Source organism: Rhinopithecus roxellana, chromosome 13 (genome assembly GCF_007565055.1).
Source record: "Rhinopithecus roxellana isolate Shanxi Qingling chromosome 13, ASM756505v1, whole genome shotgun sequence".
Classification (NCBI taxonomy): domain Eukaryota; kingdom Metazoa; phylum Chordata; class Mammalia; order Primates; family Cercopithecidae; genus Rhinopithecus; species Rhinopithecus roxellana.
The window spans coordinates 48,499,889-48,525,959 of NC_044561.1; the positions used below are offsets into that span (position 1 = coordinate 48,499,889).

At 44.1% G+C, this 26,071-nt stretch overlaps 1 protein-coding gene across 5 annotated transcripts in view; it reads left to right on the forward strand.

The window, feature by feature from the left end:
- Positions 1-1,422: 1,422 nt before the first annotated feature.
- Positions 1,423-26,071, forward strand: part of IFNAR2 (interferon alpha and beta receptor subunit 2) — a 34,745-nt gene continuing 10,096 nt past the window's right edge. For 2 of the 5 annotated variants that reach the window (XM_010358825.2, XM_010358830.2), the window contains exons 1-7: positions 1,432-1,735; positions 13,445-13,536; positions 15,406-15,447; positions 16,683-16,806; positions 18,149-18,321; positions 20,250-20,395; positions 24,385-24,553. In XM_010358825.2, the coding sequence (XP_010357127.1) occupies positions 13,482-13,536; positions 15,406-15,447; positions 16,683-16,806; positions 18,149-18,321; positions 20,250-20,395; positions 24,385-24,553 (709 nt within the window). In that variant the 5' untranslated portion in view covers positions 1,432-1,735; positions 13,445-13,481. Of the gene's footprint in view, positions 1,736-4,191; positions 4,221-13,444; positions 13,537-15,405; positions 15,448-16,682; positions 16,807-18,148; positions 18,322-20,249; positions 20,396-24,384; positions 24,554-26,071 lie in introns of all 5 variants that reach the window. The other 3 variants (XM_030914979.1, XM_010358829.1, XM_010358831.2) reach the window with 3 other exon arrangements.

Consider the following 26,071-nt stretch of genomic DNA (forward strand, 5'->3'; position numbering starts at 1 on the left):
CCCCCATTTTCAGAGGCTATTTCTGTAAATTCTCTAAAACTGAGGCTGAAAATATTTTCAACGTTGAATGTCTTTTATAAGAAATAGGATCCTAGATGAGTTCCCTTCAGATCGTTTGGGGCTGGTGGGAATTCTGCCAAGGGTCACATGAAAGGCAGGACTGTGACATCCTCTTTATGATCACCCTTGTGCCTAGCCTTAAAGGAGTATCAGCAAATGTTGGTTGACTTCATAGACGAAAAGGCTCATTTTTCCCATCTACAAAAATTATAGAACATCCTCCTTCTCCCTTTCCTAGGAGGCCAGAAAGCTGAACGTGAGATTAAATACTCAGTTAAAATAATTTAGATGATTAGTGTATTTTTCCCCTCCTCCAAAAACATGTTAACATTTCCGTTTTAGTAGCTGTAATGTTTAGAATATACATACATTTTACTTGAAAGCTGCCACATAGTCTATTTTGGTTTTGGGTTTTTCTGTTTGTTTGTTTTTTCGTTTTTTTGTTTTTTTTTTTTTGTTGTTGTTGTTGTTTGTTTTGTTTTTTGAGACAGAGTTTCGCTCTTGTCGCCCAGGCTGGAGTGCAATGGAGCAATCTCAACTCACTGCAACCTCCACCTCCCAGGTTCAAGCGATTCTCCTGCCTCCGGCTCCCAAGTAACGGGGATTACAGGCGCCCGCCACCACGCCCGGCTAAGTTTTGTACTTTTAGTACAGATGGGGTTTCACCATGTTGGTCAGGCTGGATCTTGAACGCCTGACCTCAGATGGTCCATCTGCCTCGGCCTTCCACTGTGCTGAGATAACAGGTGTGAGCCACCGCGTCTGGCCTCATAGTCTATGGCCTCATAGTCTATTTTAGAAGTTGACAGGCTGCAAATAACAGGCAGACAAATTAATGAAGAATATCTGTCTTTCTGCCTATCCCGAAACACGTTAATCAGTGGAGGGGGGTGGGGGGGGGTCGAGGGAAGAGTAGAAGTATGCAGGAGAGACCCGCGGAGAAGAGGGGAGAATCTACAACGGATAATGTTGTAGATATTTACAACATTTACTCAATGGTAGGTATTTTTATCCTCGTTTTATTGGTTGGAGAATTATATCATGGAGGTTTATATAACTAACAAGTGAGGGAGCCAGGAGAGAACACATTCACCCTTTAGTTGATTCATTCATTCATTCAGTCAACACATTTTTGGGTGTCTTCTAAATGCCAGACACTATTCTATCCCCTGAGGACACTTCTGTAAACAAAACAGCCCCAAATTCTTCCCCTATGGAGCTTTCTCGGCGAAGCGGGGATTGTTAGGAGCTGACAATCGGCAGCAGATGCTTGTAAATAACCGGACCTTTTTTGCCTTCTCCTGCCCTGCCCCCGGCCGGGCCTCCGCCTCTGGCCCGGCTCCGGCCCCGCCCCCGGCTCCGGCCCCGCCCCCGGCTCCGGCCAGGCGCCCGAGCTTTCGGAGCGTGACTCGTAGGCCGGCGCTCGGCGCGCGCCCTCACACTAAAGACGTTTCTTCCCGGCGGGGAGGAATACCGCTGGCGAGCCGAACAGCTCCCCGAGCGCAGTCCACGGACCGCCACCCGGCCAGGGCCGCTTTTGTCCCCCGCCCGCCGCCTCTGTCCGAGAGGCCGCCCGCGGGGCGCATCCCGACCGCGAGCGTCCGGTCCCAGAGTTGGGTGCGGCTGGGGCCCGAGGCTGGCATCTCTCGGGAGCCGCAAGGCGAGAGCTGCAAAGGTAACGCGGCGTGGCGGGGACGCGGGAGCGGAGCGCGTGGCCAGCTCACTGGAGGGAAAACGCCGCCTCCCTGCAGCGGTTCCCGGAATCTCCTCCTGTTCCTTCTCGCTCTCCCCGACTCCTCCTCCTTCTGCCCTCCCTCCGCGTCCTGAGGATGCGGCTCGTGCGGCCTTCCTCTCTCCCGGGGCCCCACCTGCGACCCCAGGACCCCTCCCGGGCCCTGCCCTGCGCCCTCCACGCGTCGCCCCTGCTGGGAGTCCGCTTTCGTTGCGCCCCTCCACGTCCCACCCCTCCCCACCAAGGATGCCCCAAACACCGGACACTTGCCACTGCAAGATGTGAGTCGTTGCTGAGTTTGAGGGTCACATTCCTCCAGGTCCACCCCGCCTTGCAAAACCCGCTCACCAGCCCAGTGCTCAGGTTCGGGATCTCCAGCCCGCCCCCTTGAGGTCCCCTGGGATTAGCGCCCCCTCGACCTGCATCGTGGTCACAGACGGCACCGGGGCTGGAGTGGCCTACACCCCTCCGGATCCGCTGCATGGAGGCAGGAGGGGGAAGGGGCGAGGGGACGTGGCCGCGGAGACAGAAGGGTGTACCTTCCCAGGGTCGGAGAGGGAAGATACTGGGATCGGCACTTGGCGTTTCAACCCTGAGCAAATCAATCCGTTACACGCAGTAGCGAGTTGACTCCATCAGCCCGTTTATTTGGTTAGCGATGGTTTTTTTGACTCTTGAGTATTCCCACCTCCTTTCTTTTAACTTTTTTTTTCCTTGTGTTGTTTAGCAGGAAGTCTTAGAAACGAATATAGCATGTTTGGGCGTGGAGTCAGTGGTGGGAAGTGCCGGAGCTGGCTCAGGGATACGTGCAGTTTCCCGTGTGTGCTAACTGGCCCAGGGGCTAAGTCCCACTCCTTGCCAAGGTTTCTCAGTGTCCTGTCCACCGACCCCCAATCCACCTGTGCAGGCTTGAGGGGGTGAGGGGATAGCAGAGACCCTATCAAAATCTACCCTAAGGAAAATATCCAATAAACTCCCCTAGCAATTAGGGCATAGCTAATAAGGCTTGATCTGTTTGTCTCAGAAAATGACTTGAACTTGTCAGTTCTATTGTTCATAAAGTTGTTTTCCACAATTTTAGATAATCAAAAATCTGCATGACTCATTTTTCTTACTTCTATTTCCTCTAAAGTTTCTCATGTGTTTATTGAAAAGTTAAAGAAAATCTGATTTTGGTTCATATAATTTGACAATGGTGATTTGTTTAAAAGTCATTTCAAAAAGTATGAAAAGGATCGTAACCCAAGAAGTACTATCTTAGAAGTGAAACATTTATTAAAATATCTATTCCATGGCTCATACTTGCACACTCAAAGCCACATTGGACTCATTTTTTCTGCTACCTTTATAAACCTTCAAACTGTTCAAGAGTCAATGGTATGTATCATCTTTGATTATCACTCATCATGTTTTGTTTTGTTTTGTTTTGTTTTGTTTTGTTTTTGACAAAGTCTCGCGCTGTCGCCCAGGCTGGAGTGCAGTGACACAATCTTGGCTCAGTGCAGCCTCCCTCTCCTGGGTTCAAGTAATTCTCCTGCCTCAGCCTCTTGAGTAGCAGAGATTACAGGCATGTGCTACTACGGCTGGCTTTTTGTATTTTTAGGAGAGATGGGATTTCCACTGTGTTACCCAGCCTGGTCTAGAACTTCTGACCTCAAATGATCCACCTGCTTAGGCCTCCCAAAATGCTAGTATTACAGACTCAATCATCATGTTTTATCAAAGCTAAAACCCAAACTAAAATGCTATTGCTTCTAAGATGCACTTTCATTTTATGTAATGAAGTAAGAAAAAACACTGTCAATCTTGCTATGCCATGCCACCAGAATGAAAGCATTCTGATTTCAGAAATGCTCAAATGTGAAAAGAAAATGTGCATGTTATAATTTGTGAAATGTTAGTGCAGAGCTTGACGGCACTGGCCCTGAAGGTCCTTCTTCTTCCTTTGGAAGAATGAAACGGGGGGGTATGCAATTCAGGGAAGAGTAAAGGAAAAACAAGTAGTTGGCAGAGGAGGTTGGCGGACTTAGAGGTACAGAAAAGAGAAAACAATAGGGAAAAAGAGGTATGTATGATGGGGAGGAGTTCAGAGCCACCGCCAATTTTCTCTGGCCCCAACAGGAAAACGAGTTACCCCACAAACCAGGGTTTTACCATCTGGTACATGGGGATATCCATCAGCATTGTCACTGGTTTTCATTTATTTGTTTTTAATTCTCAAGTTTAAAAAAAAATTTAAAATACAAGTGTGTCTCAACCACCAGAAACTATAGTGAGAATTCTCTGTAACAAATAGGAAAGAAGAAAACTGATCCAGTCTTTGGTTTTTTTTTAAAAAAAAAGAAAGAAAGAAAGAAACTGAATCGCAACATACTTTGCTTTTTTCTTTTCTCACAAAGGAGCAGTGGGCTGTTGATGCTGGATGAAGGTGAGTGAGATGGGGGAAGGTTCACTGGGCACCAACTTTCCGGGCTAGAGAAATTGCCCAGGCTTTACAGAACAAGCTGGACTCAGGTGCAGTTGTAAAAAGGAAGTCAAGGTTTCACCCCGCCATATCAGTGGGAGGTGCTAAAGCCAAACTAGCACCAGCAAAGTGATCAGAAATGGTAAGGGGGCAAAAAAGGAGAGGAAAGTACAACGTGGCTTTCAAGGCGTCTTACTAAAAACAAAGAATTATGCTTGGAAGAAGAAATTCATTACCGTTGCCTTACACCATACAACAACCTGATAAAAATATAAATCCAGGAAAACAAACTCAAAGATGAGAAAATTGTAAATTGGAGATGAAAAGGAAGATTGCAGACCTAAAGGAAAATTGAAGACCATAAAAACATAGTGACGGAACAAATAAGTCAGGAGAAAGAACAGAAGAAATACTGCTGAAAATAAAAGTATTGTAATAGGAGAAAGCCCAGTAAGGAAGCCCAGTGAATTCAACTGAAAAGGGACCAAGATTAAGAAGAAAGAAGCGATTGTGAAAGACAAAATACAATAAAGAATTGGGACCACTGGAGTCCAAGATGTAGAGAAGTCAACAAATGGGACAGAAAATTCAAATAAAAATAAGTCCGAAGAAAGCTTCTTGAAATGAAGAAAAAATGGTCTGTAGGCCAAAGGAACATGCCATGTTCCAGAAAATGTCATATGGGAATACAGAAGCACTAAGATAAACTATTTAAATTCAGAGAGAAAGAATTATGTAGGAATCTGAGAAGAAAAAGTAAAGGAGGGGAAAACAAAATCAAGCTGGCCTCAGACTTCAGTGCAGCACTACATGCCAGATTACGATGATTATGAAGGAACAATTCCAAGGGAAAGAAACTTTTCAGGGCGGGGGGGAGGGGCAGGTATTTTTTTTCCAGAAGAACAAAGGGAATTCAGCACCCATGAACTGTTTTTGGAAACACAAAACTTGCTGGGTAATAAAATCCAGGAAATAGCAAATTAAGAGATAAATCAAAATAAAGAACTTAAGAGTAGAGAATGGTAAAAAGACTCTTGATGAGTATTTATTCTATTTAAATATAGAATTAATACATCTGTAGAAATTGTGGGTAGGATAGAATGGGATTATAAAGCTAGACAAAAATATACAGCCACAAAAAAAAAGAAGTCGGGGAGGAAGATAGAAGGAAATATGAGAATACCAATATTCTCTTTCAAAGAATGGAATAGTAAATATGGTATAAAATTAAAAGGTGCTATGTGAATATGTAATACTGTAACTTTTAATATCTTTCATAGGTTTTATTTAAAACCTTAGAGGGATATTGTAGGAGATTATACTTTCTTATGGACAAAAAAATTTAAATTTTAGCAACTCCTTTGACTTTATTTTAGTCTTTCCCCAAGTAACATTAAACAGAAACACTGTGTGTGTGTGTGTGTGTGTGTGTGTGTGTGTGTGTGTGTGTGCGCATAGAAAGTTTTGTGGGATTATATTCACCTAATGTTAATGATAGTAATCATTTTTACAGAAGAAAAAGGAAAGATATTTGAAAAATAAACTAGAATCAAATATGCCAAGATGTTAACAATTGTTGATGCTGGATGATAGGAATAAGGATGAGTGTTACTTTCTTCTTTGTACTTTTTCATATTTTTCTAATTTCTAGAAAAAGATGTGTAATTGTATTTGTCTAACATTTCTGAATCCAGTTCATTCATTATTCATTGCCTTCCTGGCAATGTGCATCAGTCTGTGTCAGACAGAAGGAAAGACACAGCCATGCTTTCTACCAGGAGACTATGAGGCAGCGAGTTCCCAGAGGGTTTTGTCCATCTGGGAGGAGTTGAAATTCAAAGAATCACTTCACCCAATCCATCCATTTGATCTGGGTCTTGAAAATTGGCAGTATTTTGTCTGGTCTCAAGGTAAATAGCAGGTAGAGCTTTTCTTTCAGAATGGAGAAGGCTGGAGTGTTACAGGGTGAACCTGTGACAAAATTGGGGTTCAGCCTGGGAAACCACATGGGTTGTTGGTTTCGCACAAGAAGGAATTCAAGAGCAAGCTGACAGAATAAAGTGAAAGCAAGTTTATTAAGAAAGTCAAGGAATAAAAGTGTGGCTACTCCATAGGCAGAGCAGCAGCATGGGCTGCTCCACTGAGTTTACTTATGGTTATTTCTTGATCATATGCTAAATAAGCGATGAATTATTCATAAGTTGTCTGTGAAAGGAGTGGGAGTTCCCGGAACTGAGTGTTCCTCACTTTTTTCGACCATATAGAGTAACTTCTGGATGTTGCCATGGCATTTCCAAACTGTGGTGGCACTGGTGGGAGTTTCCTTTAGCATGGTAATATATTATAATTAGTGTATAATAAGCAGCGAGGACACTTTTGTCACCATCTTGGTGTGGCGGGCTTTGGCCAGCTTCTTTACTGCATCCTGTCTTATCAGCGGGGTCTTCGTGACCTCCTATTTTATCCTATAACTAAGAATGCCTAACCCCCTGGGAATGCAGCCCAGCAGGTCTCAGCCTCATTTTACCCAGGAGCTACTCAAGATGGAGTCACTGTGGTTCCAACACCTCTGACAAGAGCAGGGCATGACCTGTCACCTGGAGCTCAGCAGGACAATAACTCCAGGAAAAACTGGAAAGGCTGATAGCCTTGAATTTAACCTAAGGAGCTTAGTGCATCGTCAGGCAACAGTGAGCTACAGACTGAGCGGACTACATAATTCGCAGGGCCCACCCAGAGCCAAATAAAAATGCAGGAGAAAGTACCACTAAAGATACTAAAATATAAAGCCTTTTCTTCCACAGTCCCTCTCTCTCAACACGTAATGTTTTTTTGTTTGCTATTTAATATCATTCTAAGTAAAAAAAAAATAGCCTGGGCACGGTGGCTCATGCCTGTAATCCCAGCACTTTGGGAGGCCAAGACGGGTGGATCACAAGGTCAGGAGATCAAGACCACCCTGGCTAACACGGTGAAACCCCGTCTCTACTAAAAATACAAAAAATTAGCCTAGTGTGGTGGCGGGTGCCAGTAGTCCCAGCTACTCAGGAGGCTGAGGCAGGAGAATGGCGTGAACCCGGGAGGTGGAGCTTGCAGTGAGCCAAGATCGCGCCACTGCACTTCAACATGGAGGACAGAGCGACACTCCGTCTCAAAAAAAATAAAATAAAAATAAAAACTTGAATTATTAGCATGATTATTGCAGTTCTTTATGTTATGCAAAACCAGATTTAAATAAGAACATTTAATTCATATATGGAATTATGAATTATACCAAGTTATACCATTAGGACTTTAGAGCACATCTTGGGAGGTTCACTCGAACTAGCCAGAAGGAGCAAACTGAAGCCAGACAGGAAGATTGCAAAGAGGAAGAGAGGGTCTCCACCAGGCACAGAGCCACCTGAGGAAGCCCTCCCTCAGGCACAGGGATACCGAGGGAGCTGGAGCAGATTCGCACAGGTCCCTGGGTCCCCTCTGCCCTGGTGACTCTAGGATGCATGTACTTACACCTGACTTCTAGGCATCCCCCTCCTGCTAGCTTCCCCTCGATCCAGCCTGGGGCAGGGTCTGGGGAAGTCAAATCTTACATCTCCCTTTCCCAAGCACCTACCATCCTAACCCACAGTGTAGTGGCTTCGTTCAAGGGTCTTTACATCTCTGCCTCAGACATGCTAGGTACCTGGGTCAAGAGTGACCCAGAGACTCATCCCTGCCAGACCCAACCTCCAGCCAGCTGCCCTCTGACTCTAGTCCATGGGGCGAGGCTGGAGTGCTGGCCCTGACCTCTCCAGCATCTGCACCAGGACAGCTTCAGTGGAACTTGGTCCCAGTTGATGCCCCATGCCAACAGCAGCAGCAGTTGTTAGGCATAGAGAGAGAAGCCAGGCAGGGCCTGGGGTTCCTCTGCTGGGAGCCTAACCTGCAGGAGATGGGGAAGAATCCAAGTGTGAGCTGGGGCTCCTAGCACGAAACACACATTGAAAGATAAAATGGTTAAGAATTTCGGGACAGCCACAGGAGAGCCTTAAGCCAAGTGTAGGATCCTTCTAGCTGCAGGGCCCAGGGGGACTGAAACTAGCCATGCTTTAGGAAGACTGATCTACTTGTAGTCAGCAAGAGTTTTAAGGCGCTCCATTAACAATTTAGGCAGGATGCCAAGATGGGATATTATATTTTCCAAGCAAGAAGAATCTAGTAATCAGGCATGTGGTTCCAAGTGAAGTATGGGTTACCAGAAAGCAAGGGAGGAAGCCATCCCCTGGCCCAGAGGGGGAGAATGGGACTTCTAAGAGAGAGAGAGAGAGAGTGTGTGTGTGTGTGTGTGTGTTTTCTCAGCTGCTGAAGACACTGAGTGTTCCTGCAGATATATAACAAAGATGAAGATGTGCCACCATTGGAGACAAACGGAGGGACTAGAGGCCACGTGGCAGAGGTCAGGTTAGGTGTACAAGTATAAAGGAGCTGCCCTGGCTGGGCACGGTGACTCACACTTGTAATCCAAGCACTTTGGGGGACTGAGGCCGGAGGATCGCTTGAGCCCAAGAGTTCAAGACCAGCCTGGACAACATAGCAAAACCCCATCTCTAAAAAAAAAAATACAAAAATTAGCCAGGTGTAGTGGCACATCCCTGTAGTCCCAGCCTCTTGGGAGGCCAAGGTGGGAGAATCGCTTGAGCCCAGGAGGCAGAGGTTGCAGTGAGCTGAGATCATACCACTGCACTCCAGCCTGGGTGACAGAGTGAGGCCCTGTCTCAAAAAATAAAATGAAGAAGTTGCCCTTCTACAGTCTGGGTGTGGTGGTATCTAGGGGAATGTTCACAATTAGGCAACACCTCTGTTGTGGAGTGATTATGGGAGATGACGTCACATCAAGATATCTCAGCAGATGTTTCTCAATGGTTACAGTATTATGGGATTAGTTCTAGGCAGTCATGTTTGGATATCTGCAGGGCCCAGGGGGACTGAAACTAGCCATGGTTTAGGAAGACTGATCTATTTGTAGTCAGCAAGAGTTTTAAGGCACTCCATTAACAATTTAGGCAGGATGCCAAGATGGGATATTATATTTTCCAAGCAAGAAGAATCTAGTAATCAGGCATGTGGTTTAGGAAGTCATGTTTGGGTGATGGAGTCTGTAGCAAGGGTGGAAATTTTGACTTGGAATCACTTGGATTTCTCTAAGAGAACACCCCAGGTTGGACCTGCTGCTGTGGCAACAGAGAAGACTTAAAAATTAAATTGTTTTTAGCTTGAACTTGGTCTTGTGAAGTCCTAATTAAGGAAGAGGAGTCAGTCTAGGGGGTCTAGGGGAAAGCAAAGAAACAAAGCAGATAAGCTCTAGGTCTACCTTGCTTCATGGTCTAAGACATACAAACAAAAAGAAGAAGTAGAGAAGCTATAGGTCTGCCTTTCTTTATGGCCCAGGACATATGACCCTCCTGCACACATAACTCACAATCTTCCTGCTTACCATCAAATGCTTCAACTTATCATCAAACATCTCGGCTGACAGAAGAATGCAAGTTAGCTCCCGGCTACCTTGGCGTTGTCAGTCCTCCACATAGCACTCTTCAGCCCAAATTGCATTTTATAAAATCCCCAACAAGCCTTTGTCTCCTGGCAGTCAGCTCCTCTCTTATTGACCTGCCCATTGCTCCCTTGCAATATATTTTCCTACTTTCTCTAATAAATCTGCCTTTCTTGACCTAAACTGTCATGGTAAATTCTTCTTATGCCTGTGTCACCAGCCACAGACAGTCTCCACAAGCCATGACAAGTCTGCGATTTCATGGTCTTTTTTTATTTTGATGGTATTTCCCCAGTGTTTGGGGGACAGAAGAATGCCCACAATCTACAGGTCTTAGTCATGTGGATGGGGACAAAATATCCGAGAGAGAGAAGGAACAAGATCTACTGGAGCTCCTTAAAATTCGTCTTGAAGAATTCCTTTCTCACCTTGGAGTAGGGAAGACTTTCTGATTATGACTCAAAATTTAGAAGCTAAGAAAGAAAATACCTTTAAATCTGAAAACATAAAACTCAAAAACTTCTGGGTTTTTTTTTGGGAGGGGTGGTTTTTTTTAAACAGCACAAACAACTCAAAGGGCAAGTGACAGACTAGGGAGAAAAGAAAAAGATGTGACTCATATCACAATTTCCCTTCTACTTAAAAAAAAAACTCCTGCAAACCAGTAAGAAAATAGCAACAGCTCAATGGAAACATTGCCAAAAGCACGAACAGTTAATGAGAAGGAAATACAAATCACTCTTAAACCTATGAAAAGATAAAGATGTTCGATCACACTCAGAGTAAGAGAAATACAAATGAATGTGAAAGACAATTTTTCATGTATGAATTTGAGAAAAATCCAAGAACTTGATGATATACCTCTACGAAGAGATGGTAGGGAAACCAAAATTTTTACACATTACAGGTAGTTATATAAATTTGTACAGCCCCGAGGGTGGCCGGAGTGACAGTTTCTATCCAAATTACAGATGCATAGTTTCATTGCCAGGTCTCTTCCGTCTGCTTCTTCAGACCCACCTTCCCCTCTCCCCACTCTTTAGTTGGCCCAGTATCCTGTCTGGTAAGGATACAAACCCAGGCCCCTTGCCCTATGGCTTCTGGTTGTGTTCAGCCGATGGGGAGCCCCAAATGAGAGAAGTGAGGGATGCAGTGAGGGATATTTATCCCTCAGCCTCCTGCCTGCACTGCCCTCTTGGTCTGGCTGTGTCTAGTGGTCTCATGTCATAGCTGCTCATACAGGAGTTTCTCCTTACAAACTGCAGTGTCAGCTCCTTCTCTTCCCCTTCCGGCCCAGAGTGATTTACAGCCATCAGTGTTGTGAGCTACAGATTCTCGACTCTCCCTTCTGCAGGCCGAGAGTGGTCACAGCCCTCAGTGTTGTGAGCTACAGGTTCTATACCCTCCCTTCTGCAGGCCCAGAATGGTTATAGCCCTCAATGTTGTGAGCTGCAGGTTCTGTACTCTCCCTCCTGGGGCCCGGAGTGGTCACAGCCCTCAATGTTGTGAGCTGCAGGTTCTCTACTCTCCCTCCTAGGGCCCAGAGTGATCACAGCCCTCAATGTTGTGAGCTAGATTCTCGACTCTCCCTTCTGCAGGCCCAGAGTGGTCACAGCCCTCAATGTTGTGAGCTACAGGTTCTATACTCTCCTTTCTGCAGGCCCAGAGTGGTCATAGCCCTCAATGTTGTGAGCTACAGATTCTCGACTCTCCCTTCTGCAGGTCCAGAGTGGGCACAGCCCTCAATGTTGTGAGCTACAGCCCTTAATGTTGTGAACTACAGGTTCTGTACTCTGCCTTCTGGGCCCCAGAGTGGTCACAGGCCTCAATGTTGTGAGCTACAGGTTCTATACTCTCCCTTCTGGTTTGCCTACAGCCTGCTCACACATTTGTAAATATAGTCCTGCACCCCCTAATGATGTCTTGGGCAAAGATGGACTCTTTATATGACAGTGGCCCCATAAGATTATACCATATTTCTACTGTACCTTTTCTGTGTCTAAATATGTTCAGATACACAAATGCCACTGTGTTGCAACTGCCTGCAGTATTCAGCACAGTACCATGCTGCACAGATTTATAGCCTAGGAACAATAGGCTGTACCATATAACCTAGATGTGTAAGTTGGCTACACTATCTAGGTTTGTCTAAGTATACTCTATGATATTCACACAATGAAATAGCCTAACAATGAATTTCTCAGAACAAAGCACTGTTCACAGTTGCAAAGATACGGAATCAACCTAAGTGTTCATCAACAAATGACTGGATAAAGAAAATGTGGCTAGGTGTGGTGCTCACATCTGTAATCCCAGCACTTTGGGAGCCAAGGCAAGAATCCAGGAGTTTGAGATCAGCCTGGGCAATATAGTGAGATCCTGTCTCTAAAAAAATTTTTTTTTAATTAGCCGGTGTGTGGTGACACATGCCTGTAGTCCCAGCTACTTAGGGGGACAGGTGGGAGGATTGCTTGAGCCTGGGAGGTTGAGGCTGCAGTGAGCCATGATTGCACCACTGCACTCCAGGCTAGGCAACACAGCAAGACCCTGTCTCAAAAAAAAAAGAAAAAAAAGTTACATATGTATATATATATATATACACACAGTGTATTCAGCCATAAAAAAGAATGAAATTATGTTTTTTGCAGCAACATAGATGGAACTGAAGGCCATTATCTTAAAAGAAACAACTCAGAAACAGTCAATACCACCTGTTCTTATAAGTGGGAGCTATTAATAAATAATGTGCACACACTGACATATAATGTGGAATAATAGTCATTACTGACTGAGAAGGGTGGATTGGGTGTGGGGAGTTAAGGAATGAGAAATTACTTAATGGGTATAATGTATACTATTCAGGTGATGGGTACACTAAAAGCCCAAATTTCACCACTATGCAATATATCTAACAAAACTGCACTTGTACCCCTTAAATTTATTTTTTAAAGTGTCTATCCTAATTTGAATGAGCTGTTTCCTGCCAGAACCCTAACTGATACGTCATTTGTCTAGCAGTTCTATTTCTGAAAATTTTCCCACACTTAAACTGGCACATGTACAAAATGAAAGAGATTTCCTTGCAGAAGAGACTGGAAATAATTCAAATGTCTATAGTAGGGGTACTAATTATATAAATAATGGTGTGTCTATACAGTAGAACTCTATCCAGCTATTTAAAAAAACAAGGATAGAAAGATCTTCCAAATACATTTTTAAGTGAAAAAAGCAGGGTGGAACAGGGACTATACATGCTATCTCTTGTCTAAAAGATGGGGAAATTAGAAATATGTATTTGTTTTTGCTTATGTGTGAAGACACTCTGAAGGATTCACAAAAGAAAAAAAGTAGTTTTCTAAAGGGAGTAAGACTTTTCACTTTTTTTTTTTTTTTTTTTTTGTATGCTTAAAATTGTTGAACCCAATGACTGTTGCCTGTTCAAAACTTAAATTTAAAATTCCTCCCTGACTAGGTGGGGGATTGGGCCCGGAAGTTGAGACCAGGCTCACTTGAATAAATGGGGTAAATGATCCAGTTCCTGGAGCTAGGAATTTTACTGTTCCTTACAGGTCTCTCACTGTCTTGTTTTTGCTCCCATTTTTATATTTGCAATTTAATTAGACACTTCAGAATTTTGATCACCTAATGTTGATTTCAGATGTAAAAGTCAAGAGAAGACTCTAAAAATAGCAAAGATGCTTTTGAGCCAGAATGCCTTCATCGTCAGACCACTTAATTTGTTTCTCATGGGTGAGTGCTGCTTTTTATCTTAGCTCTTACAGAAGCAAGCTGTGATGCCATCCTCATTGAGAGCCCTGGCAGGAAGTAACAAACTCATTTCCCTGACTAGAGGACCCAGTTCCAGCCTGCCTAGCGTCAGGAGTTAAGTGGAAAGCAGATAGGAAACCTACACTAGTGGTTTAGATTCAATGTAGTTTCCTGTCCTGTTGTTAATTTTCAGAAAACAAATGAGTGACTTAAGGCAATAATAATTGGGACTATCCTCACCTATAATTTGAAGAGTAATTTCTCCTAACACCCTTTCTTCCTCCCCAATCTTTGATAAATGTCTTTTACCTCTAAAGTTGATTAATTAGTAGCATGCTTATTCATATTCTGAGAATGTTTCTAGGATGGACAATTGCTTCTGAGGACACTCCCTCAGTGAGCCCAAGTACTTAAACAAAAACAAGGAAATTATTGTGGTGTTAAAGATCTCGTGTGTGGCTGGGTACGGTGGCTCACACCTGTAATCCCTACACTTTGGGAGGCCGAGGTGGGTGGATCACGAGGTCAGGAGATTGAGACCATCCTGGCTAACATGGTGAGCCGAGATGGCACCACTGCATTCCAACCTGGACGACAGAGCGAGACTCTGTCTCAAAAAAAAAAAAAAAAAGTTCTTGTGTGTGTGTGTGTGTTTGTGTGTGTTTTGAGACATAGTTTCACTCTGTTGCCCAGACAGGAGTACAGGGCGTGATCTCAGCTCACTGCAGCCTCCACCTCCTGGGTTCAAGCGATTCTCCTGCCTCAGCCTACCAAGTAGCTGGGATTACAGGCACCCAGCACCATGCCTGGCTAATTTTTGTATTTTTAGTAGAGACAAGGTTTCACCATGTTGGCCATGCTGGTCTCAAACTCCTGACCTCAAGTGATCCACCCGCCTTGGCCTCCCAAAATGCTGGGGTTACAGGCGTGAGCCACTGCGTCCAGCCTTTTTTTTTTTTTAGACAGGGTCTCTCTCTGTTACCCAGGCTGGAATGCAGTGAGCGATCTCAGCGCACTGCAGCCTCCACCTCCTGGGTTCAAGCAATTCTCCTGCCTTAGCCTCTGAAGTAGTTGGGACTACAGGTGTGCACCCCCACACCCAGCTAATTTTTTGTATTTTTAATAGAGACAGGGTTTTGCTGTGTTGGCCAGGCTGGTCTAGAATCCTGACCTTGTGTGATCCACCCACCTTGGCCTCCCAAAGTGCTGGGATTACAGGCATGAGCCACGGCACCCGGCCCCAAATATATTTTTAAGTGAAAAAAGCAGGGCAGATCAGGGACCATACATACTGTTGTTAGTGTCAGCTCCCAAATGGATCTTATTTTAGCTCAGATCACAGTCCTTGCACCATGTGCTGCTGGCACCAATGTGGAATAAAAACCATCTATGTGGGCTTTTTTTTAGCACAAGGAGTCTCAATCTGATACCAATAGATGTGTGTTAAAGAATTCCAGACTTGACCAGGTGCGGTGGCTCAAGCCTGTAATCCCAGCACTTTGGGAGGCCGAGACGGGCGGATCACAAGGTCAGGAGATTGAGACCATCCTGGCTAACCCGGTGAAACCCTGTCTCTACTGAAAAATACAAAAAACTAGCGGGGCGAGGTGGCAGGCGCTTGTAGTCCCAGCTACTCGGGAGGCTGAGGCAGGAGAATGGCATGAACCCGAAAGGCAGAGCTTGCAGTGAGCTGAGATCCGACCACTGCACTCCAGTTTGGGCAACAGAGCGAGACTCCGTCTCAAAAAAAAAAAAAAAAAAAAAAAAGGATTCCAGACTTGGAGTACTCTATCATTGCAAGTTGAGCCCAGATAAAACTGTAGCCTCTCTAATGTGTTTTCTTCCTTCTAGTGTGTATCAACCTCGTGTTTGGTATTTCACATGATTTGCCTGGTAAGAGATGTTTTTTGGCTTCACTAAATTTTGTATAAGAGTGAAAGTGTTGGGGTGGCCTTTCAGAGGTATAAAATGTGGGAGATTTGATTTCTGATTGTACATCTGTTGCCAATTTTCTTGGGATTCTTTCTCTGCAAAAGGAGCTAAAATGAGCTAACTCTGGTTTTTTGAGAGATGCAAAACTAGTCTAAGAAATGAACACTAGAGATCATTTTTAAACTTCTTTAAAGAATATTCAAACTCTTAGTAATCTCACTAATAGAAGAACGAGGAGACACAGACTGTGCCAAACAAAAGATGACCCAGAAATATTTGCTCTTTAATTTACATTCTTCCACACTGATGGTTCCAGACAAAGGACGATAATTTTTTTTTAACTAAACTTCTTGCTACATATATAAATCTGTCCACAAAACTTCATTAAGCATTAAATATGTGTCCAACCTTGCGCTAAGCGTTCGTTGGGGTTGAAGAGTTGGCAGTCGAGAAGCAAAGGCCTGGGTCCTAACCACAGGAAACTTAGATGATCTTTAACAATTTAACCATATAAGGCAGAATTGGGCAAGTGTGGTTTTAATGTTTTATTTATCACTGCCGTTTCCCACCTGCGTGACATTGTATAATTCAACTCAGTTTCACAGTCTGTAAAATGAGTCTCTTCTTAGTGCCTACTTCAGCACTGTTACGGGGCTTAAATGCTTACAAAGGGCCAGTCTGGGCTCGTTATACTCCCCTGCTCTCTGTGATCCAGGGAATAAATATGCTGGGGAATCCAGAGGAATGAAAATTTGCAGTGGGCTGAGCTACTTAAGGAGGACTTCATGGAGGATCTGGGAGCTGAGTTGAGAGAACGGCTTGGGGAGGGAGAATGGGTAGGGGAGAATGAAAGGAAGTGCACCACGTGGGCTGGGATGGCCTGGGTTATTTTGGTCCAGTGAACCATGGAGGGACAGTCCAAGAGCATTGGAGAAGCCCTTCTGTCCAAACTCTGCTTACACAGTGCACAGTTCCTGTTTCCTACACTTGCGTGCCCTGACAATATGTTGTTCGTTAATTAACTTCTTAGTTCATTTCCCATGTCCTGTAGATTTCCTGTTTTCTAGACCCAGGGCTCTCTGGAGGTGTTATCTGCCAGAGGTGTGGGTTCTAGATCCCAAGAAATGACTGAACAGTGGCCAGAATACAACTGTGGGTTCCAAATTTCAATGCCCTTTTTTCCTTCTTCTCTTTAGATGACACAAGTGCATCTTGCACTTTTAAGATATCATTGCGAAATTTCCGGTCCATCTTATCATGGGAATTAAAAAACCACTCCATTGTGGCAACTCACTATACGTTGCTGTATACAATCATGAGGTTGGTTTGATATTTCATTTTCTCTTGGTAAACATATTATTGTTCTGTTATATGGGGAGTGGAAGAAGAGATGATCTTTTCTCTCTCTCTGCCTCTCCCTTTCCCTTTTCCTGTCTACCTCTCCCTCTCTCTGCATTTTCTTATTCAGAGCCTTAAAAGGCCAAAGACAAAACACCATCACACATCCATTTTTAATTAAATTGAATACTTTAATATCCACTTTTATTTTGACAAAGCTTGTATGTGTCATCAAAGCCAGTTTCTACAGCTCAGAACCTCACATACAAAATAATTCTTGTGTATGGGTTAGGCAATGATTTCTCTAATTCAGTCAGTCTGAATGTTTAAAAGTTCTGTTATCTGAGGACAGGAATCCAAAGGTCTGTTGACCATATTGATGGTTTATGTTCACTTTTCTTTACTCTGGTGGGACACCAGAAAGCTGCCTGGCCTAGTCTGGGACAGGCCTTGGTGCAAAGTCTGGTTTGGTCACTAACCAGCTTGACACTTGGCACAGAGCTCAGCCCCTAAGCGAATGCCTCTGCTGAGAGGTTGCTGCAAGGATTCATGACATAATGGATGGAGTCCTGTTTGTCTTTCTTCTTCCCACGCCTACCAATCTTGGAAGTCATTGCTTTGATCCAGCAGCCCCTTGGAGTGTCCTTTTGTTGGTTATTTATTTGGCCTAGAGCTGCTGCTGCTCCTGCTTACTGACTGAGCCAGTGGAAGACCTCTTGTGAGTTTCTCTTTGGTGCCTGCTAAAGTCTTTTCTCTGCATTGAGTGGTCACATGTATCATCCAACTAACTGAAGCTTGGTAGATGAGATGTCTGCGCTGTCCCTGAAATAGACCAGGTCTGACTTAGGACTGGATCATCTAGTCTTAGCCAGAGAGGGAGGGGGTCTCAGGGAAGGCATTCACGATTGTCCATAGAGGGAGGAAGATCTGAGGCCTCCACCATGAGGGCCCAAGTTTCATTCATTCATTTACTCATCCGGCAAATTTTACTGAGCACCTACTACCTGCCAGGGGGTCCAACTGTGAACCAAAGTCCTTGCCGTCCTGGAGCAGACATTATGTAAATGGAGACATGAGTAAAGCAAAGGTATAGTGTGACAGGTGTGGGTAAATGCTACGATCAAGAAGAGAGAGAGGGATTGAAAGTGCAGGGGTGGGGAGGGTACAAGATGTTCCATTTTCAATAAGATGGTTGGGGAAGATCACTTAGTACAGTGATATCTGAGCAGAACCCTGAAGGAAACAATGAAGTCAGGCACCCAAAAATAGACTCTTATTACGTCGATGCTCACACTTTCCTTTTTCCATTTTTTTCTTTCCAAAGTAAACCAGAAGATTTGAAGATGGTTAAGAACTGTGCAAATACCACAAGATCATTTTGTGACCTCACAGATGAGTGGAGAAGCACACACGAGGCCTATGTCACCATCGTAAAAGGATTCAGCGGGAATACAACCTTGTTCAGTTGCTCACACAATTTCTGGCTGGACATAGACAGTGAGTTTATCTCTGTTTCTCCACTTCGTCCCCATCATCAAGATCATCATTATTTGCTATTCCGTGAAATAGGAGGTCTGCAAAGGTGTTTTAGACCTGGGGCTGGGCTCACCTCTTGGCCCTGCCACTTCCTAGCTCTGTAACCGTGGACTGCTTTGCTTCTCTGAGCCTTGGTTTTTTTAATCTGAAAAGTGGAATGATAACTTGTACTTTGCAGATTCGCCCAGTGCCTGTATAAGGCGGTGGGAGCTGCTGTTTTTCGGTTTCATAGCCTGACAGGAAGTGTGGAGCCAGGTTCAGGTGGGCTGGATCTAGCTCTCCCATCTCTTTGGCCCAGTATTTTCTTTCTTTCCTTCTTTTTTTTCTTTCTCTCTCTCTCTCTCTCTCTCCTTTCTTTCTTTCCTTCCTTCCTTCCTTCCTTCCTTCCTTCCTTCCTTCCTTCCTTCCTTCCTTCCTTCCTTTCTTTCTTTCTTTCCTCTTTCTCTCTTGCTCTCCTTCTTTCTGTCTTTCTTTTTTTGAAATGGAGCCTCATTCTGTCACCTAGGCTAGAGTGCAGTGGTGCGATCTTGGCTCACTGCAACCTCCACCTTCCGGGTTCAAGCGATTCTCCCACCTCAGCCTCCAGAGTAGCTAGGATTACAAGCACACACCATCATGCCTAGCTAATTTTTTGTACTTTTAGTAGAATGTTTCACCATGTTGGCCAGGCTGGTCTCGAACTCCTGACCTCAAGTTATCCGCCTGCCTCAGCCTCCCAAGGTGCTGAGATTACAAGCATGAGCCACCAAACCTGACCCCAGTGTTTTCTTGATACAGCAACTCCACCCCCACATTATAACCCAGTAGTTCTTTTGTGTGTGAACACCCAAGTGTGCGTGCACCTAGGACCCAAAGCTCAGAGGAGAAGACTAGAACCCAAGAACAGGTCTACCCCTTCTTTCTTTCCCTGTGACTCAAGTCAGCTCCCTCAGGCACTGTGTTAACAGCTCCAGCTTTGTTACTTTTTCAGTTTCCCACTTTACAACGAGTTTCCAAGAGAACCATTTGGTCTCAGCTTCCTGTTGTAGGCTATGCAGCTGTGCACATGCTCATACATGCTTAGCAAAGTAGTAAGGATGACTACTACTTTGTTGCCACTGTGGCAAACAATTCAGATATGACGTTTGCTAGATTTGTGTGCATGTTGATGTATGTGTATAAACAGACATCTGTGTGTACACACAGAAAACAAAGAAAATCAGAATTTAAAATTCATGGTATTTGGGTTGTTAAAAAATGCATATTAAAGTAACAGTGAGATATGTTTCATGACTCAAGTGATAAATATGAAAAATACATAAATATCCAGGCTTAGAGGGAATACAAAGAGTGTGCTTTGGCATGGTCCATCTGAAGTAATTGACAGCATGTATTAAAAACCTTAACATGTGCTTACTGTAATCCAGAATTCTTTAGTAATTTGTCCCAAAGAAATTATTAAGGCCGGGCACAGTGGCTCACACCTGTAATCCCAGCACTTTGGGAGGCCGAGACCAGTGAATCACTTGAGCTCAGGAGTTCAAGACCAGCCCGAGCAACATGGCGAAACCCTATCTCTACATTAAAAAAGAAAGATAGAAAAAAAGAGAGAGAGAAAGAAAGAGAAAGAAAGAAATTATGAAGGACAAGTGCAAAAATTTAGTTCCAAGAATATCCCATGATACATTAAGTCTTTAATAAAAATCAGAGACAATTTAAATGTTCAAAACAGTGAATCGGTTAAATCATGATACAGTCACTCAGTGGAATAGCATTAGCAATGAAAAATTATGATGTAAATCAGGTCTTGGCAGATTTTCTATACAGGGCCAGAGAAGAACCACTTTAGACTTTGTGGGCCACATGTAGTCTCAGTCACGTATTCCTGTCTGTTTTTGTTTTCTGAACAGTGTCTTTTGAACCGCCAGAGTTTGAGATTGTTGGTTTTACCAACCACATTAATGTGATCGTGAAATTTCCATCTATTGTTAAAGAAGAATCACAGTTTGATTTATCACTTGTCATTGAAGAACAGTCAGAGGGGATTGTTAAGAAGGTAAGTGGCTTCTCCTGTTAGGATCAAAACAGTTCTGAGTGGGTAGTCAATGCACTTGACTGTCGCTTTGGAAAGGAAATTTGCAGTTGAACAATTAAAGCTGAAAGGTCAGGCTTCTGTGTGGTCTGACCTTAGGGAAGAAGTCATTATAGTTCATTCACTATATTGATCTAAACCTGCAGCACAGTCTTCTTTAAAAGAATAAGCCACGGCTGGGCGTGGTGACTCACGCCTATAATCCCAGCATTTTGGGAGGCTGAGGTGGGCAGATCACCTAAGGTCAGGAGTTTGAGACCAGCCTGGCCAATATGGTGACACCCAATCTGTACTAAAAATACAACACTAGCCGGGTGTGGTGGCAAGCACCTGTAATCCCAGCTACTCCAGAGTCTGAGGCAAGGTAATCGCTTGAACCTGGGAGGCAGAGGTTGCAGTGAGCCGAGATTGCACCATTGCGTTCACAGCCTGGGGAACAGAGCAAGACTCCGTCTCAAAAAAAAAAAGAATAAGCCACATGTACAACATAAAGGAGCACACAGGAGAGAGGGTGTGGGAGGGAGATGCAGAGTACAGCCAAATTTCAGTGAGCCCTGGAGAGATTTCTTTGAAAAGGAGGGTTTAGCTGAGCCACCTGTGAAAAGCATCTGTTGCTGCCTGTCTGGCCGTCACACACAGGAAGGAAGTGCCTCTTCTGGCAGGTTCTGTCCTCTCATAATTTCTGCGAAGGACCTGTCAGTAACCTTAGGGTAATCTGGTATCAGACAGACGTGGATCTTCAATTTTTGTTGTCCCTATCCCTCCGAATGCTGGAATAAGTGGAAATGGACAAATTGCTCTCACTGGTGTAGCGCAGCTTATGTCTGTAGAGCCCTTTGCCAAGTATAAAACCCTTGCAAGTAAGAACAACCTGAGAGATAATCAGGGTAGATGCATTTCAGGCAGAGAGCACAAGAAGTTCAAAGGTTCTGAGGCTGGAGTGGGCCTGGTGTGTTTCAGCAGCAGCAGGGAGAGGTGGCTGAACTGGAGTGATCAAGCAGGAGGTGAGGAGGAGGTGAGGTCAGAGGGTAAATGTGGCTGGACCTGGTAGGAGTTTGTGGGTCTGGGTCTTCTGAGTGTGATGGAAGCCCCTGGAACCCAAGGCTTAACAGGGCATCCTGGCGGGGCTGTTAAAAATAGACCATAGGGGCAAAGATGGGAGTTAGGAGACCAGTTAAGACACAATCAGGGTGGCAGTCACTTAATAGGCAGTAACAAATTATATGATTATTGTCATGTTTCTTTTAGTATCAACATGGATTATAATCAGTACTCTAGGAAAAGGAGCAAAAATGGGGGGAAAATAAGTTTATGTGGCCTAAGGACTATGTGAAGTGTTATTAAATCTCCTGTTTCAATCATGTCTCATTTGTGTTTACCCCATAAGCAACTCTGTGTTTTAGATTATGATTCCTAAAATAAGAGACTGGTGCTTTTTAGGATACTGACTACTCTGTAAGAGGAAAAACTATAGTTAATAGACATCTTCATAAAGAAAATTAGCCTTTAAATTAAATCAAGAAAAAAAAAAGCTACTAGTATAATCCAAGCAACAGATGGTGGTGGCTTGGACCTTGATAGTAGAGGGGTAATGAGTAGTGAGAAGCCATCAAATTCTGCACATATTTTGGAGTTCTGTTTGCTTGTTTGTTTGTTTGTTTGTTTGTTTTTGAGACGGAGTTTCACTCTTGTTGCCCAGGCTGGACTGCAATGGCACGATGTCGGCTCACTGCAACCTCCACCTCCCAGGTTCAAGCAATTCTCCTGCCTCAGCCTCCCTAGTAGCTGGGATTACAGGCACCCACCACCACACCCAGCTAATTTTTTGTATTTTTAGTAGAGACAGGGTTTCACTGTGTTGGCCAGGCTGGTCTCTAACTCCTGACCTCAGGCAGTCCACCCACCTCAGCCTCCCAAAGTGTTGGGATTACAGGTGTGAGCCACCATGCCCAGCTCATAATTCTGCATATATTTTGCACACGGAGCAAGACTAACTTCCCCATTAACTATGGAAGATGATGAATGAAGCAGGTGAGGGTTAGCTAGGGTTAGAGGGTTTGGGACATGTTAAATTCCAGGTGCCCGTAAGGGATCTAGGAGGAGACATGGGGAAGGAGCTGGGTGTGCCAGTCTGGAGTCCAGGGGAGAACCCCCAGCTAGAGAGAGAGTCTGGGAGTCACTGGCTTCTTGGTGCATGTTGAATGCCCCAAGACCAGATGAGATCACCTGGGAATAGACACTCAGAAGAGAAGACGTCCAAGGACATAACCCCGGGAACATTCCAAAATTTGGAGATCTGGCAAATGAGGAAGAAACAGCAAAATCAACTGAGAAAGAGCAACCAGCATGGAGAGAAGCAGGTGAGAGTGGTGTCCCGGTAGCTGAGAGAAGAACATTCCAGAAGGAGAAAGTGGTTTACTGAGTCCAGTGCTGCAAATGGGACAATTGAAGAGGACTGACTATTGGATTTAGCAACATTGTATCCTTGATAAAAGTAGTTTTAATAGAGTCAGGGTCAAAGAGCTGGTTGGAGCAGATTCAAGAAAGAGCAGGAGGAGAAAAATTGGAGACAGTGAAGAGAGCTCATTCTTCTAAGGAGTTTTTCCAAACAGGGAAGGAGGCTGTGTGGTGGCCACTGGAGGGGAAGCTTTTAGTTTGTTGGGTTGTAAGTTGGTTTCTTTACTAACTTCTCCCAAACAGAAATTTACAGAAAAACATTATTACCGAAGGCTGTATGTGAGCTGCTAGGAATCCTCATTTATTAAACTGCTAGTAAGAATGTATTTAAAAAACTGTAAAACATGATACAAAAGTTATTATTCATGAAAGAGCCTTCATATCATCTTTTAAATTCTGAAGTGGAACACAACTACAGGAAAGAAGAGGCCAGGTGTTTAAAGGGGGATAGCTGGGTGCGATGGCTCACCCCTGTAATCCCAGCACTTTGGGAGGCCAAGGCAGGCAGATCGCTTGAGGTCAGGAGTTCAAGATCAGCCTGGCCAACGTGGTGACACCCCATCTCTACTAAAAAATACAAAAAACTGGCCGGGTGTGGTGGCGGGCGCCTGGACTCCCAGTTACTCCAGAGGCTGAGGCAGGAGAATGGCATAAACCTGGGAGGCGGAGCTTGCAGTGAGCTGAGATCCGGCCACTGCACTCCAGCCTGGGTAACAGAGCGAGACTCTGTCTCAAAAAAAAAAAAAAAAAATACAAAAATTAGCCAGGCATGGTGGCGGGCACCTGTAATCCCAGCTACTCAGGAGGCTGAGACAAGAGAATCTCTTGAACCCAGGAGGTGGAGGTTGCAGTGAGCCAAGATCATGCCACTGTACTCCAGCCTGGGCAACAGAGTGAGACCCCCATCTATCTATATCTATCTATATCTATCTATCTATCTATCTATCTATCTATCTATCTATCGATAAAGGGAGAAGATGAGAAACTAGACATCAGTCAGTTTTGTCACAGACAAGCTCTGTGACCTTGGAGAAGTTACTTAGCCACACTGAGCTACAGTTTTCCACTCCATTGAATGGAGAGAATGCCTATTTTGCAGACTGTTTTGAAAGTCAAAAGAGTTAATGTTTATGAAGGCACTTTCTCAAGTGTAAAGTAGACACACACTGTCCATGAGAGAAGATAATCGTGTAAAAATGATGTCACAGAGACTTTTATTCATCTTTGAAGACTGTTATCTCATTTGTAAAATGAAATTGCTAGACTAGATTTCATGGGTATAAAATATGTGTCTGTACGGGTGTATATAAGTACATGTAGATGTAGTTTTCTGATAGTTTACTTGCTCCAGGTGACTTATAAATCATTTTTCTTACCAAGCCTGTGATAAATCTAACCCTGTTTGAGATTTGAAGACAAATCCCAAAAGAGATTCTTAAGGCCTGCCTCTAAATGAAATTCTCAGAGTCTTCCTGATTTTTTGCTTATTTTTACAGCATAAACCTGCAATAAAAGGAAACATGAGTGGAAATTTCACCTATATCATTGACAAGTTAATTCCAAATGCAAACTACTGTGTATCTGTTTATTTCGAGCATAACGATGAGCAGGCAGTAATAAAGTCTCCCTTAAAATGCACCCTCCTTCAACCTGGCCAGGAATCAGGTATGTTCATTTTTTTAAATTCATGTTTTGAGTATTCATGCTTTTACTCTGAGGGCAAGCCTATTTAAAGAAAAGAATCGGAAATTCATGGAGCACAAAAGGTCTTTCTTCCAATAATGGCACCTCACAGAGATGTTTTCTGTTGATTCGTGTGTACGATCTGGTAGAGTCACTTTTATGTTGTCATACCAAAAGACAATCAGATACTACTCGATGAGATCAGAAATCTTGAAATGGAAATGCTTTTATTTCAGGGAGTCAGGGTTAAATTCAGCGCTGTGTACCCTTAGTGTGGCCGTTGCTGAAGCCAAATGCCAGAAGAGATGGAGCTGCTTGAGACAGTGGTATACAGTGGCATTAAGGGGTGAAAAGGTGGAAGCAGCGAGGTTGGGTGCAGTTCATAGATGTGATCTGGCATCAGCTGTAGCTCATAGATGAAAGGGACCCTTGCCAGGGTGTACGAGAGAATCACTCATGAAGGCTGAACACCTTTCTGTTACACAGACATCAGAACAGTAAACAGTGTGATCCCAAACCTTCCTCCCCTTGGGAGTGAGAACAATCAAATCTCGGAACTCCCTGCTGATTGTTTTCTCAGGAAGTAGCCAAGTATCCACCTGTTTTACCAAAAGTGAGAAGCTATGCAAGTCTTCCTCAAAGAAGGCCTTCTAAATGTCCCAACCCCAATGTTAGGGGAAAGGGATCCCAATCCATACCCCAAGAGAGAGTTCTTGGATCTTGCACAAGAAAGAATTCAGGGTGAGTCCATAAAGTGAAAGCAAGTTTACTAGGAAAGTAAAGGAATAAAGAATGGCTACTCCATAGACAGAGCAGCCCCAAGGGCTGCTGGTTGCCCATGTTTATGATTATTTCTTGATGATATGCTAAACAAGGGGGTAGATTATTCATGCCTCTCCCTTTTAGACCATGTAGGGTAACTTCCTGACATTGCCGTGGCATTTGTAAACTCATGGTGCTGGTGAGAGTGCAGCAGTGAGGACTACCATCTTGGTTTTGGTGGGTTCTGGCCGGCTTTCCTGCAGTCTGTTTTATCAGCAAGGTCTTTACGACCTGTATCTTGTGCCAACCTCCTATCTCATCCTGTAAGTTACAATGCCTTAACTGTCTGGGAATGCAGCCCAATGGGTCCCAGCCTCATTTTACCCAGCTTCTATTCAAGATGGAGTTGCTCTGGCTCAAATGCCTCTGACACCAATGGAAGTATCTTTAATGTTCTGATTTAGCAGAATAAAAATAAGGTAGGATCTATAAAGAAATTACTTTAGTTGTAAACCAAAATAAAATTCTAAGCCCTCCAACCAACTGAATGGACCCCTCCTCTTGGACAAGGGCCAAATAAAGTAAAGTAAATGAAATGCCAGTTCGGGTCATGATGGGAATGAGTGGTCCAGACATGCCTCACTGTACCTTCCTACCTTTGGAATTCAGGCACAGCTGGCCAGCACTAGTGTTAAAACAGAAACCTTAAGACAAAAAGACGCTTTGTAGCACTAATAC